The sequence below is a fragment of the Prosopis cineraria genome, unplaced genomic scaffold, assembly GCF_029017545.1.
Source record: "Prosopis cineraria cultivar Desert tree isolate PC_DT_omini unplaced genomic scaffold, ASM2901754v1 PC2, whole genome shotgun sequence".
In the NCBI taxonomy this organism is placed as follows: domain Eukaryota; kingdom Viridiplantae; phylum Streptophyta; class Magnoliopsida; order Fabales; family Fabaceae; genus Prosopis; species Prosopis cineraria.
In genome coordinates, this window is record NW_026555333.1 from 42,228,680 (window position 1) to 42,244,918 (window position 16,239).

The following is a 16,239-nucleotide window of genomic DNA, read 5'->3' on the forward strand; positions in this document are numbered from 1 at the left end:
TTACTAATTAACCAATCTTCGTACTGAATCTCTAATTTACCTTTTAATAATTTTTTTAATATTTATTAGTTATCTGTTTAATCTTGTAGTAAGCATAGACAAAATTTAATTAATTTTTAAACAAAGAAAAACAATGTGATTGAAATTATGAGTAATTTCTTAACAAATATAAGTCTAAAGAAATATATAATATTATTTTAAATTATAAAAATAACATAATAATATCACATGTTCAAAATTATGTCATTTAATAATCTTATAAAATAATTGAAAATATATTCTTTGATTAATAAATAAGTTAGTTTACATATTTAAATTATTGGACGGATAAAAATTTATGCACAGGAAAAAAATTCAACTCATAATATGATAAAAATTAGCCATCTTAATAATGTAACAGAAATGCGAAAATATATGTTAAAATTATTTTTTGGACAAAGATAAGAGTTTAAATGATTGTAGAGCACTATAAATGTTACAGAGGGGCATTTTGGTCAAAATAAAATATCATCATTATAAAATAAAAATGAGGTCTCCATAATTTGAATTAAGTATAAAGAATGTTAGTATATATTTTATTCAAATTTTAACCAACGGAGAGTGAAAGTAGGGGAGAGAGTAGAAAGAGTCCCTTCAAATCGTCCCAATCATGATTGACATATATATTATTAAAAAATTTGCACTTCAGTTCAGTTCCTAATAAAATGTTCAAGTGTCACCTTTGATTAATAATTATAAATAGTAGACATTATTACTACAATCTTGTCATCGATAATATTATCATGATAAAAAAGAATGCTGACAAATAATTTTGTAAAGTATCTTGTCATGATTAATTTTCTGCTGTTCGTCATCATGCTTAATGCTCTAAATAAACATTGCTTGCTCCTATTAAAATATTAATATGCGTAAAAAATTTATTTGAAATGATTTCAATAACTTACAACTTCTAATACAATGGATATAAATTTTGTATACTAATATTTTTTTAACTATTAATGATATTTTCACGTCCACAATATAAGAGAATTCATTATTACAACGTTTATATTCTTTAAATTAAAGATTAATATATTCAAATAAATCTTACATATGTCTAATAAGCCAATTTTATTATGTTTATTCAAGTTCTTGAAGACATCTTTATTTAAAATTCATCATGCAATTATTTTTCTAATATCTAGTTTAATATCAAACTTTAAAAAATTCCTCTTATATTTGTATGAAGTCAAAATTGTGAAACACGTGACATTCAATCTAGATAATGATATTGAATTTTTCCAAATTTTCTCATTTAGTTAATTTTATTATTAAAATCTCTCTAATATATGATAACATTTAAAATTAAATTAAAGAAATTTATTTCACAACTTTTCATATTTTAAGTTATAAATGAATAAAATATGAGATTGTTACAGTTGCATTTATATCTACAAAATATTAAAAAAGACTAACAATATTCTTGACTACCGTTTATATTGACATCATTCTTTCCTTTATAAATTCATTGTTCAATTGTTATAACAAAATTATACTTTAGTTAATTAATTTACAAAAAGTCAACCATTTTCGTTAATTTTTTCTGAATAATACTTAATTCACCGTTTTATCAACACACAACCAATATGTTGTTTGATAACTCATTTATATTTTCAAAAGATCATTTCAAACAAAATAACATTCTCCAATGACATGTTAAGATATTTATTTGATTAATACTTTTTAGTAGGAGAGAAGGGGGGAAAACCATCACATGTCATCCTGTTCATTGTCCTCAATCAAAAAGCTAACTCGAGTTAATTGTACTTGATTGCTGAATAAATAATGCAATATATGAAAAACCACATGATCATTTGATCACCTTGCATGTGAAACGTGCACTCCTTCATCACTTGTTCCTGTGAATGGTTTTCAGCAATTTCAAAAAAAAGTAAGTAATCGGATGAATAGTTGAGGTGAAAGTTGAAGAGGGCTTAAATAAAATAATAGTCCCTCAGCTCTGAAATAATTTTGACGTTGGAGTTGCATATAGATTAAGTTAATATATAATTAGATGTGTTATCAAAATACATTAATGGTGTTTTACTTAAATACTCTTATTCATTGGAAACACTTTTTGGATTATGAATAAGCATTTTTCATTTGCTAGATGACAAATATTATAGAAGGGAAGGAGCAAGAAGATGAGTTATTATTACCTCCTTCTGCATTCTTCTACATCCACTGCTCTAACTATTTCACGCACCTGTAAATGGTTTTCAGCAATTTTAAAGAAAAGTTAAGTCGTCGGAAGAATAGTTTAAGTAGAGAAGAGCTTAAATAGGATAATAGCCCCTCAGCTCTGAAATAATTGTGACATTAGAATTGTACATAGATTAAGAAAGTTAATATAGAAATTGATGAAGTTTTATCAAAATACATTAATGGTATTTTATTTAAATACCCTTAGTCACTGGAAACACTTTTTTATTATTAATAAGCATTTTCATTTACTAAATGATATATATATATATATATATAATTCTTAATGAAATAATTTGTTTTTTGAAAATCTAAAATGGAAACTATTTTAGAAGGGAGGGAGAGTAAGAAGAAGATGAGTTATCGGTTACCTCTTATCTGTCTTCTCCCTTTCCCCCACACTTTTCTAGCAACTTGGTCAAGGAGAGTTTCTGAAAGCATGACCTGATGACGAGGAGGAGCAAGTAGTGGTGGTTGGGTGAAATGATTGAGAATGCAACACTCTGGCATCTCTTCTTTACGTATCACTCTCCACCAGCCACATCCCATTATTTTCATGTCAAATTGACCACCAATGCTTTCGGAAGTAGAAAGTAAAATGTGAAGGGAGTTGTTATGAGATGTGAGATGTTGCCAACATGTTTTCTCATTTAATTCCAACACCATTATTATGCACCGTTTAGGACGAGTCTCATCATCATCACGCTCACTAGGGTCAATAACATGCCCCCACTCTTTGCATATATAATCATCATCTTCTGCACCTTTACTACTCCACCAAATCCCACCACCCTCACCTGAGACATGGAGGCATACAACCATTCGTAACCACTCACTTTCACGGAAATGCTGAGGTATCTCCACTTTTATCTCACATTCCTTAACGTTCTCTTCCAAAGGATAATATTCTTTATTTGTATACCAAGATGGTATTTCACATCCTGGTATGATTGCCAGAAAATCTCTTTGGGGAAGAAATTCCGGCTGCAACATTGCTAAACTGTTATTCACATTCATTAAACTCATAATGAGAGCATGTGAAAATAATACCAAAGATAGAAATATACCTTAACGTGCTCCAACATGAAAAATGGGGGATGTATATCACTAGACATCTCATAACTTTTTACATATTCAGTTCGCCCACGATACTATAAAATAGTTATTTATGTTATGTATTTATAGTTTAAAAATGCACATAAATCATCAAGTACATAGATTGTATAAGAAAGACAAGCATACCTCATGGTCACGTGAAACAACCAAATTCCATAGTTGTTCATCTGATAAAGGTTCCATTGAATCACAACTGTCTGCACTTAACCGAATCACCCGTGCTGGAAGCCATGGCAATGACTTGAGCCTTTTGCAACCATCCAAAAAAAGATAGAGAAGTCGAAAGAGACTAGAGAAGCAGCCCGTGGGTAGATTAACAAAATCATTTCCTCTTAGATCCAATACAATGAGTGATGATAAACTGTCAAGATTATCAGGAATTGATCCATCATTTAAGCCACACCGCCTTAAATATAACTCCGTTAATGATGTTAGATTCAAGCCATAAATTTGGCGTGTCACAGAAATCTTCAATAACTTGCCAAGATCAGGAATTTTGCAGTCACTCAAATCCAAATATCCAAGACCAGTTAAGGAACCAAGTGATTTTGGAAGTGTAGTTATAGCAGTATCACTCACATCAAGATATGATAATTTTTCCATGCCTTCCCCAATCTCTGGTAGCATCGCAACTTTTCCACAGCAACTTAGATCTAACCTTTCTAGAGAATTTGTTTCCAATTTACTTGGTAGGATTTCAAGATTTTCACAGGAAGACAAGTCCACCTTGACAAGCATTATCAACTCTCCTAGAGAAGGATGAACCTCGACAAGGGCTTCGCATCCCAAAAGAATTAATTGTTCTAAATATGGAACCCCTGAGAAGTCTGGAGTTTCGATCAATTTGTTAGAATAGCTTAGATCAATGCGTTTCAACTTTTTCATGAACTGGTCAAATAAAAAAATGGAGATTTAGTCTCACTAAACAATTTATCAATAAAACATGGACACATATATTTCAAGACAAACAATGATGCATATGAATCATTGATCTCACCTCTATGCCATTCCAAAGTTTCTTTATTTTGCTAGAAGGCATTTGAAGATCAACAAGTTTATGCAATGGAAGTGGGAGAGTTTCGAAAGGAAATGATGGCCATCGAACAACTTTCAATGCACTAAAAGGACATTGGAGGCTAGAAAGTTCCAATTCCCTTGGTAATCTGAGTTGAACATCAATATTCTCAGATAAGATCAATAATCTAATATTATTCAACTTTGAAAAGGCTTCAGGATGCACTTTTATTCTTGCATCTGAGTTCCAATAATCTTGCATAACAATTGCTTGGATTGCTTCAGATCCCTAACAAAAAAATGTTCGTTTCCAGAAAAATAACGTGAAAATGACAAGAAGGTGAAGCATATTAAAAACATTAGATGTACATTAACAAAAAGAGATATTTAGAAAAAAAGGACTCACTGTGTTATTTTCCAATACTTCCTTAATGTCCTCAAACTCCCACAACCTGCTACGCTTCCCGACATTGGGAGATTCTCGATGAATAATATTTCTGCCCAAATCTTCAAGTAAATCATGCATCTCTAAAGTGGGATCATCCCAAAGATGTTTTGTTTCAACAAGTAGAATTTTTTCATTTGTTGGATTTAGATCACAGCCTTCCAAAACTTGGTTTACTTTATGTTTCATCCAACCCCTGAAGAAACAAGCAATATCTAAAAATATTGTCTTTTCTTTCTCATTCAATCCATCATAACTCATTTTAAGTATTTGATCAAGAACTCCACTTTTTTCAATTTGCTTCAATCTATCTAAAGTATTGGTCCACTCATCTTCACTTCTTTTGCAAAGAAAAGAACCCAAAACTTTAAGTGCCAAAGGAAGACCTCCTGCATATGCAACCACAGATTCAGACAACTCCAAATAATCCTTTTCAGGATGATCTTTCTTGAATGCTATCTTAGAAAAGAGTTGAAGAGACTCATCTTTCTCCATGGCTCTCATCCTATATATTTTCCCTCCAGTTGAGGTGAGCACATGCATATCTCTTGTAGTAATAATTATTCTGCTTCCTTTGCCAAACCAATTTGGACTTTTAGTCAAATTCTTCAATTGACTCGTATGATCTAAATCGTCAAGGACAAGAAGAACCTTTTTATTACAGAAAAGCTGTCTTATCATCATGCTCATTCCTTCATGATCATCATAAATTTTCATGTTTCTTATTCTTAGATGAGAAATAATTTTTTTTTGCAAAGAAACTAGGCCTTCTCTTCGCAAAGTTTCTCCAACATTAGGAAGAAAGCAACACACTTCAAATTCGTCAGAGATTTTTTCAAAAACCACTCTTGCTAGAGTTGTTTTACCAGCACCACTCATCCCCCATATTCCTACAAGGCAAACGTTATCCCTCCCAATCTCCAAGCATGGCATTAGATCAATCATTCTTGGCTGTATGTTAACCAGATTATCATCGTAAGATGGTACCTTAAAAGTAAAACGAGATATCTTTCCCACCACATCTGCGATAAGATTTGCTTCATGCCTACAAAGGGGTTAACATTGTTCAACATAACATGTATAGTTATTATAAAGTAAAATAATAATGCTAAATAGGACTTTTCATGAATATTGTCAGTTAAAACGAGAGTACATTATTTTGATATGATGAGGATGGGGAGATGATTTTCATAAAATATATATAACGTCGCTGACAGTTACAGGGAGACGATTCGATTGTGAATTGGTCCGCAAGTAAGAATTGATCCAATTGCCCATTAGAATAAAATAATCGATGTTGATTTTCTTTAAAAAAAAAAAACTTATCAATAACTCGTTTTCTTTCTGTCATTCGGTTAAATTAATCCGTTCATCATTTCAAATTTCATTTTCTTCTGAACACATTGAAATAAATGACTATCAACATCAACAATACAATATATAAAAGCAAAATCAATCGTGACATAGGGATAACGTCATCTTTCAAATATGACAGTGGTGAGGCGGCACCCTCTCCCCATTATCACACACACACACACACAACCAAACATCCTCCGGTTACACATACAAATATAATATACATATTTCATACCCATAATATACTATACACTATGAAATATTTAGATTTGATCCATCACAAAATATACAATTAATTAGTTCATAAAATTATTTTAAAAAAACATAACTTTTGATCCTTGACTTTTCTTGTGTTTTATTATTAGTCTCTGTACTTTATTTTCGGTGTTTTTGGTCCCTCAACTTTTATTTTTTATTGTTTTAAGTCCCTCCATGAACAAAGTAAAAAGACTTTGGAAGGACCTAAAACAATAAAAAATAAAATTACAGGGACCAAAAACACCGAAAATAAAATAAGAGACTAATAGCAAAATACAAGCAAAATACAGAAATTAAAAGTTATGTTTTTCCAAATATTTTTTATCGATTTTCTCTTCATCAATAAACAAAGAATGATGCAATATTTGTATCTACATATTAGTTTTTTTAAAAAAAATTAAAGTAACTGAAAAGCACATGCAAATTATTATAACAAATTGAAAAATTTGTGCCAATATATTTTTTATCTAATTTACATTTTTTAATTTAACATCTTATATAGTTTAACTTAATTTTGTATAAAATTTGAAACTTTATCCTATCCCCAAAAAATCCTCAACCAGTGGTATAAACAGTTGTACAAAATTTATTATAAGAAATTTAGTATTTAAGTTTATATACTTAAGATATTTTTTCAATCAAATCAAAATAATTGAATTTTAAATTTTAAAATAAATAAAAAATATAATAACAATAGTTATAGTGTAAGTGACAAGGTTGTATCCACTACAATACAACATGAAATAATGATACGGCAAATTTTTAAAATTTTAGAATACAAATATGGGAATATCTATAATGTATATTTCAACATTTGATGATATAGGTATAGGTATTTTTAATTATTAAACAAAAATTTTTAAAATAATATAAGGATATTTATAACAATTAACTAAAATATTAAACATTTTTTTAATTTTTAAGTGATATAATAAAAAATTATTGAAAAAAAAGATCACATTACAAGTGTTAAAATATTGAATACGTATGCTAAAAATATCTTGTATGCTAAAAATATCTTATAAGCATCATATCGGATAGGAATATGTTTACTTTTTTAAAGTATTTGTGCTTTATAGGTAAGTGATGTGTTAAAACTTAAAAGTATATATTTTATTAAAAAAATTGTATAAAAGCTTAAATATTTAAATATTGTCTACAGTGTAATACAATTTATGAAAGCGAAAATTAATATTGGCAAAAAAATATAAAAAAATTAATATTAATAATAAATCAGGCTGGCTCCGCCCGCCCCCCGCTTAAAGTTTTGTTTTTGTTTTGTTTTCTTTTGTTTTTTTTTCGGCCAGCCGCCCCTGCTCCAAGTTGGTGGAAATAGTTTAAAGAAATTTACTTCAAATAGTAACATATCAACACATAAAGTAAGGAATATTACTTGTAATTAATTTATGGAAATTTAATTAAAATTAACAGATCCAACAAATGTTTCACTAACAATAGATTATCAATATTCTTTTTTTTTTCTTCGTGAATATAGACTATCAATATTTTTTCTCAGCAAAGGAAGATTGACCGGAGAAAATTTTTGGGGGAAAATGAAAGGACCAAAAAAATTTGAAAAATCATCATAAGCGAATAAAACTAAAATAAAATAAATTAAAGCATTGGATGGAGATGTGGAAAGAATTTTAAAGTTAAAATCCTTGTGATCTAGTAAAAAAAAAAAAAAACCAACAATCTTAAAAATATAGTTAAGTTGAAAAACAACATACTGATTTCGGGTCTTCCAACCAGATAATTTGCCAATTTCAGACAACGCATTTTTCCAATTCTGCACTTTGTTGACGTTTTTTCTGAATGTGTTTTCATGTTCAGCCAGAGCTTCTACGAAACTTTTTATTTGATGTCTTACATCAGAAGGATCTACCTCATAGAATATGGGGAAAACTGGTCGACCCATTCCATTCATGCTTTCAAGAATTTTTTGGAGTTCATCCAAACACCAGGTGGACTTTGCATAATTTTCAGAGAGAACGACAACTGCACAGAGAGAATCCTTAATTGATTGAATGCGCTGTGGTGATATAACTTGTCCTCTCTCAAGTTCTTCATCATCCCTATAAGCTGTGATCCCACTTCTTTTGAGAGCATGATACAAGTGATCTGTAAAGTTCAAGCGAGTGTCTTCTCCTCTAAAACTCAAGAAAACATCATATTTCCAAGTCGGAGTCGAATTAGAAGCACAAGAGGTTGCGGAAGATTCTCCCTGCACAGTGTTGGCCATTGCAGGGCTTCGAGCTCTTGATTGTCTCCAAACTGCAATCTGCATCGGAAAAATCATATCAGCGTTTGCCAAAGAAAGAGAAAAAAAGAATATAAGATGTGAAATTAAGACTAATGGATCTATAATACTCATCATACAATGATGAGTATTGCTATCTATGGATCTTATCGTGAGATCTTATTTTCTTCTCTATGACTCCCTGCTAGGACCGGATGTCACTGAACTCTATTATTGAGTGAAACGAGAGATACAGAGACGAAAAAACTAAAAGCTTAACACACATTTATTAACACATCTTTCACTGACTAGCAATTTCTTGTGTAAATCATAATTTACTTTCTTGTGCTTGAACTCTTGAAGCATGGTATTATATATCCGGCAAACTCTTGAAATATTACAGAACAGGGGGAAAAAAACAGAGCACTTAATCTATCCATTGTATATTTTTTAAAGGGAAAATTACATTAAAGGACTTCTCAAGCATATTAATCGCGAATAAGGACCATTAGAAGCACACCAACAGGAGGCCGCCAGCCACTAAATCTCTTAACATCAATGACTGGCAGCCTTTTAAATCTCCAAGGTGGCCAAAGGGGCTTGAACCTAAGGCCTTTCGGTCACCAAAAAGTCATAGAGCCACCAAGCCATAATAGCTTGTTTATTATCTGATAAAAAATTTAGTATATGTTGTGTATAAAAAAATTTCTCTCGTAAATTTTTATATTTCTAAATCAATTACTTATTTAAACAAGTGTCCTTTCATAAATTAACAAATACTCATATATATTTAATAAGTAAAATCTGACAGGATTTTATCATAGAAAGAAATAAGTGTTGGCTTGTTTCAACAAGAAGTCATTTATAAATTAACAAATATTTATGTACATCAATAATAAGGTCATGCACCACTTGTTGATTTTTATTTGCTCAAAAAGATGTTTCTTGTTGACTTTTTTTTAGGCCATGTGGCATCCAAGTCGATGCCTAGTCAAATTTAATAAGGTCACTTTGTCTAGTGACACTTAGTAACTTGAACTCAATTATTTAGATCATTTCTCCCTTAAACGTTAAAAGAGCTACGAGACGTGTCCTAAAACACATTCACTTAGATAATTTGTGGCTAAAAAAAGTCAACAAAATGCATCCACCTCAACAAATAATGATCAACAAGCAACAAGTAAATGGCAAGATAATGAGGCATCGAATATTAACAGTTCAATGATAAGAATGACTTAAAATTAAGTTCAAGACACCCACTGACTCTGTAAAAAGTTCAATAGAAAAAATGAAGGAAAAAATTGGAATACAGGACCCCATTTGCTCTATGGAAACTTCATTGTCCAAAATTGAAAGGGGCAACCATTATTGCATATTTAATGCAGAATTTAAAGTGAAGAATAGGATTTTCTCTCTGTCAAATTAATTTAATCTCGATCCTTAATGTTATAGTTTGATCCAAATATCTCATTTGGACATAAAAAATTTACGAATTTAGATTTAATTCAAATTCAATTTCATTTCTTAGTACAATTCTTTTATAATTTCAAATTTCTTTTGTGCTTTAGTCATTTAAAATTATAACCAATTTAAACATTTTTGTTCTCTTTGTATTGTTATTATTGATGTAGTTTTTTGACTCTCGTATCTTCCCTCATTCTCATTCTCATCATTTGTCAATTAAAAAATAGAAATAAACTTGTCTTTCCTATTTTTTTTTTTTCATTTTTGGTTTTGAATCTCAACTCATCCATCTCCTTCATTTGAAACTTTTAAACTACCAAATAATTTTTAAATACATAGATTTTAATTGTGAGATTTAACATGCAAAAATTAAATCTAAAATTTAAATCTATCAATCCAAATGCTACATTAGGAATGATTTTCAGCAATTTTAAAGAAAAGCAAGTAGTCAGAAAGAGTGGTTGAAGTGAAAGTAGAAGAGTTTAAATAGAATAATAGTCCCTGAGCACCGAAATAATTGTGACGTTGGAGTTGTACATGGATTAAGAAAGTTAATAAATAGATTAAGTTTTATCAAAATACATTAATGGTATTTTATTTGAATACCCTCATTCACTGGAAAGACTTTTTGATTATTAATTATCATTTTTCATTTACTAGATGGTATATAAAAGTCTTAATGAAATAACTTCTTTTTCAAAATCTAATTAAAATGACAACTAATTTAGAAGGGACGGGGTAAGATGAAGATGAGTGATCATGTTACCTGTTTTCTCTCTGCTACATGCATGTCTCTAACTACTTCACGAAGGAGTCTTTGTGAAAGCATGACCTGATGATGAGGTGTAGGAAGTAGTGGTGGTGGGGTGACATTCACTTGCATCTCTTCTTTACATATCACTCTCCACCCACATCCCCATATTTGCGAGCTGGGGGGACAGATCTGACTTCCGAAAGTAGAAAGTAAAATGTGAAGGGAGTTGTTATGAGGTGTTAGATGTTGCCAACATGTTTTCTCATTTAATTCCAACACCATCATTATGCAGCACAGTTGAGGATTAGTTGATTTTGAGAACCTCATGGGAATTACATGCGCCCAGTCTTTGCGTATGTAATCAGCATCTTCTGCACCTTTGCTACTCCACCACATCCCACCAGCGCCTCCTGAGAAATGGAGGCATACAACAATTCCTAACCATTCACTTTCACGGAAATGTTGAGGTATGTCCACTTTTATCTCACATTCCTTTCTTCCCTCATCCAAAGGGTAATATTCTTTATTGGTACACCATGATGGTATTTCCCATACAGCTGGCATAATTGCAACAAAATCTCTTTGTGGCAGATATTCCGACTGCACCAATATAATACCTAACTGTTATTCATATTAATTACACCCCTAATGGGAGCATGTCCCAATAATACGCACAAAAAAGACACTGCCATACCTTAACGTTCTTGAACAACAATATAGCATCATGAACATCATCGTCATCACGCCTCTCATCAGTATTTACATATTCAATTCGCCCACGATACTAAAATAAATAATTAATTATGTCACGTATATATAACTAAAATACACATAAACCATTAATTACATAGATTGTAGGAAATCAAACATACCTCATGGTCTCTTGAAGCAACCAAATTCCATGACTGTCTATCTGATAAAGGTTCCATTGAATCACAGCCGGCTGCACTTAACCGAATCAACCGTGCTGAAAGCGATGGTAATGACTTGAGCCTTTTGCAATCATCCAAAAAAAGATAGAGAAGTCCAAAGAGACCAGAGAAGCAACCCGTGGGAAGATTAACAAAATCATTTCCTCCTAGATCCAATGCAATGAGGGATGATAAACCACCAATATTATCAAGAATTGATCCATCATTCAAGCCACACCAATTTAAACATAACTCTGTTAATGAAGTTACATCCAAGCTAGAAATTTGACAAGTTATGGGAGTCTTCAACTTGTCAAGATCAAGAATTCTGCACCCTCCCAAATCCAAATATCGAAGACCAGTCAAGGAACCAAGCGATTCTGGAAGTGTAGTCATAGCAGTATTACTCACATCAAGATATGATAGTTTATTCATACCTTCCCCAAACTTTGGGAGCACCGCAACTTTTCCACACTCATGTAGATCTAACCTTTCCAAAAAATTTGATTCCAATCTTCTTGGTAGGATTTCAAGATTTCTACAACCCTTCAAGTTAATCTCAACAAGTCTTTTCAACTCTCCAAGTGAGGAATGAACCATAACAAGGGATACGCACCTAGAGAGATTTAAATATTCTAAATTTGGAACTCCTAAGAAGTTTGGAGTTTCAATCAAACTGTGAGAATCGCTCAGATCAATACGTTTCAACTTTTCCATATGCTAGACAAATAAAAGATTGGAGAGTTAGCCTCACTAAATAATATACCAACAAAACATGGACACAAAGATATATATTTTAAAATAGATAACGTTACATGGAGTGCTAATCTCACCTGTTCACCATTCCAAAGTTTCTTTATTTTGCTGTCTTGCATTTCAATATGAACAAGTTTATCCAAGGGAAGTGGCAGAGTTTCAAGAGGAAATTGTCGCCAGCAAACAACTTTCAATGCACTAGAAAATTTCAATCCCCTTGGTAAGATGAGCGCATGATGTCTGTCTTCTATTATGAGCAATCTAATATTATTCATCTTTGAAAATGCTTCAGGGTGTACTTTTACTTTAGGCAACCTCCCATACAATGGTTGCATAACAATAACTTGTATTGCTTCAGATCCCTAATAATTGCCAAAAAAAAAATAATATCAAAATGGTAAGAAAGAAAAGTATATATAAATATAAACTTGAGAACTATGTCAACAAAATGAGCCATTTAGAAAGTTGTTTGGTTTCATATTTAAAGAATAGCTTTTTGTTTTTAAAAAACAAAAATTTTAAAACTTGTTTGGATAAGTATTTTAAATCTAATTGTTTCTAAAATTGTTCTCACAAGAAATAGAAATATCTTAAAACCGTTTTCATTTTGTTTTTTTATTTTCAAAATCCATTACATTTCATTTTTGGAAACTACAGTTACATTAATCAATAATTATCATAATCCATCACCATTAATTGATCATTACTATCGATCGATTTTTAATTCTAAAATAATTTTTAAATTAACAAAATTAGAATTTTTTTTATTTTTTTGTTTTGAAAAACAATATTAAAAATTATATTGTGAAACATCTTTTAAAAGCAAAAAATGATAACAGTTTTTGTTTTGTTTTCAATGTACTACAAAGTTTCCATTCCCTTGGCAAAATGAGTTGATTATTAGTGTATACTATTATGAGTAATCTAATATAAATCATCTTTAAAAAAGCGTTGGGCTGTACTTTTCTTTCTTTTGAGTTCCAAGAATAATATCCTTGCATAGCAGTAGCTCGTATTGCTTCAGTTCCCTAATAAAAAAGGTTTGTTACCAGAAAAATTAATATGAAAATGACAAGGAAGTGAAGCATATTAAAAATATTAGTTGCATGCCTACAAAATGAAATATTTAGAAATAAAAAGGTACTCACCGTATTATTTTCCAATACTTCCTTAATGTTCTCAAACTCCCACAACCTGCTACGGTTGCTAGCATTGAAAGATTCTTGGCGAATAATATCCCTACCCAACTCTTCAAATAAAACGTGCATCTCTAAAGTGGGATATCCCAAAAGACTTTCCCTCTCAACCAGTAAAGTTCTTTCAATCAACACTTGTATTTCAATTGTAGGGTTTAGATCACAACCTTTCAACACTTGGGTCACTACATCTTTTCTCCAACCCCTGAAAAAACAAGCAATATCCAAAAATATTGTTTTTTCTTTCTCATTTAATCCATCATAACTTATTTTAAGGATTTGATGAATATTTTCATTCAAAATTTGCTTCGAACTGAAAATGTCGATCCACTCAACTTTACTTCTTCCGAAAAGAAAAGAACCCAAAACGCTTAGTGCCAAAGGAAGACCTCCTGCATATGCAACCACAGATTTGGACAACTCCAAATAATCCTCTTCAGGAACATCTTTCTTGAATGCTTCCTTCGAAAAGAGTTGAAGAGACTCATCTTCCTCCATCACTTTCATCTCATATATTTTCGCTTCACATGAAGTAAGCACGTGCTTGTTTCTCGTTGTGATAATTATTTTGCTACCTTTACCAAACCAATCTAGACTTTCAGCTAACTTCTCGAATTGAGTCGTGCAATCTAAATCATCAAGGACAAGAAGAACCTTTTTATTGTAGAAATGCTTTCTTATCATATCCATCCCTTCATGGTCATCGTGAATTTCCGCATTTATTCTAAGACGAAAAAGAAGCCTTTTCTGCAAATAGACTAGGCCTTTTGTCTGCAGAGTTTCTCTAACATTGGGAAGAAATGAACATATTTCAAATCTGTCTGAGATTTTTTCATAAACAACTCTTGCAAGAGTTGTTTTGCCAGCGCCGCCCATACCCCATATCCCTACAACGCGAATGTCATCCAACCCAATCTCCAAGCATGACATTAGATCAACCATTCTTCGCTCTATTCCAACCAAATTATTATCATAAAATGGTAACTTGGAACATAAATATTTCCATACTTCTCCAACTACTTCTTCGATAAGTTGGGCTTGAGGCCTGTAAAATAAAACAACAATGCAAAATATGACTTTTCATGAATATTGTCTACTAAAACAAGACATGACGTCGCAGACGGTGATAGGGAGATAATTGGATAGTGAATTGGTGGGCAAGAATTGATCCAATGGCCTACTAGAATAAAAAATTCGATGATGATTCTCCCAAAAAAAAAAACTTATCAACAAATGTTTCAATTTGTGATATATGAACTATAATTAAGTTAATTTGCTCATCATTTCAAATTTTATTTTGCTGAACAGATTAAAATCAGTATAAACGAATAAAAGTAATAAATAAAAATAAAATAAAAGCATTGGGTGGAGATGTGAATAGAGTTTTAAAATTCAAATCGTTATTATGATCAAGGCAAAAACAATTAAAACTAACAATCTTTGAAATATGATCAAGTCATTTTGAAAAACAACTTACCGACTTCTAGCGTCCCAACCAATCATATTTCCAATTTCAGATAAAGAGTTTCTCCAAATCTGCACTGTTTTGCCCGTGTCTCCTCTAAGTCTCTTTTCATGATTGGCTAGAGCTTCTCCCACTCTTTTTCTTTGATTTCTTACATCAGATGGATCTACATCATAGAAGATGGGAAAAACTCGTCCACCCATTTCTTTCCTGCTTTCAAGAGTTTGTTGTAGTTCATTCAAACACCATTTGGAATCTGCATATTTTTGAGAGAGAACCACAACTGCACAGCGAGAATCCTTGATTGCTTGAATGAGCTGTGTTGATATAACTTCTCCTCTCTGAAGTCCTTCATCATCTCTAAAAGTTCTGATCCCATGTCTAGTGAGAGCATGATACAAGTGATCTGTAAACTTCAAGACAGTATCTTCTCCACTAGAACTCAGAAAAACGTCATATTTCCAAGTCAGACTTGAATTAGGAGCACCAGAGGTTGAGGAAGATTCTCCCAGGGCAGTGTTCGCCATTACAGGGTCTTGATCTCTCGGCGGTTGTGTCCAAAATTGAAATCTGCAGCATCAAAATCAGTACAATAATTGCCAAAGAAAACGAAAAAAGAATATCAGACATGATACCAGAACCGGTGGATGTAAAATACTCGTCGCACAATGCTAGATGGATGCAGCCTGGCTAGGAATGTTGTTGAATAGATCTGAGATTTGAGTTCCCTCTTTACTCACACTCAGTGCCATTTGACGTCATTGAACTACAAGCTGCAGAGAGAAACCAGAGAGATATATACACAGTCACGGAGGAAACCCAAGTGAAGACCTGCTTTACCCGTCAATGCCTATGCTTTTTCTATTCCTTTTTTTTTTTTTTTTGGCCAATGCTTTTTCTACCTTTTCTATTTCACGTCGTTTAATTTACTCAAACCAAAACTACTACGCACTAATATTTTAAATTATTTCATATATTCGTATCAATATCATATATATAATATCAGTAGTTACTGATTTTTTTA

The 16,239-nt window shown here is 31.5% G+C and overlaps 1 protein-coding gene across 8 annotated transcripts; it reads right to left on the bottom strand.

Moving 5' to 3' along the window:
- Nucleotides 1–1,688: 1,688 nt before the first annotated feature.
- Nucleotides 1,689–16,006, bottom strand: LOC129303275 (uncharacterized). Of its 8 annotated transcripts, none has more exons than XM_054942481.1 (16): nucleotides 15,851–16,000; nucleotides 15,228–15,785; nucleotides 13,703–14,795; nucleotides 13,517–13,582; nucleotides 12,632–12,916; nucleotides 11,760–12,518; nucleotides 11,582–11,671; nucleotides 10,900–11,487; nucleotides 8,161–8,711; nucleotides 4,778–5,861; nucleotides 4,355–4,660; nucleotides 3,484–4,245; nucleotides 3,309–3,392; nucleotides 2,613–3,225; nucleotides 2,199–2,245; nucleotides 1,689–1,898 (listed from the first exon to the last, which is right to left on the bottom strand). In XM_054942481.1, the coding sequence occupies exons 2-15, from the start codon at nucleotides 15,740–15,742 to the stop codon at nucleotides 2,238–2,240; spliced, it is 6,804 nt and encodes a 2,267-aa protein (XP_054798456.1). In that variant the 5' UTR covers nucleotides 15,743–15,785; nucleotides 15,851–16,000; the 3' UTR covers nucleotides 1,689–1,898; nucleotides 2,199–2,237. The 8 variants fall into 8 exon arrangements, with proteins under 8 accessions (XP_054798456.1, XP_054798455.1, XP_054798457.1 ...); XM_054942480.1 differs by having other exon boundaries at nucleotides 15,883–15,975; XM_054942482.1 differs by having other exon boundaries at nucleotides 15,874–15,945.
- Between the last annotated feature and the right edge of the window lie 233 nt (nucleotides 16,007–16,239).

Excerpts from the sequence above, each read along its gene's own strand:
- LOC129303275 (XM_054942481.1), bottom strand. The coding sequence starts at position 15,742 with ATGGCGAACACTGCCCTGGGAGAATCTTCCTCAACCTCTGGTGCTCCT. Across the intron at positions 12,917-13,516 it reads GGAACTCAAAAGAAAGAAAA|GGATCTGAAGCAATACAAGT; the intron begins GTACAGCCCAAC and ends GGCAATTATTAG. Across the intron at positions 12,519-12,631 it reads AACTTTGGAATGGTGAACAG|CATATGGAAAAGTTGAAACG; the intron begins GTGAGATTAGCA and ends TTATTTGTCTAG.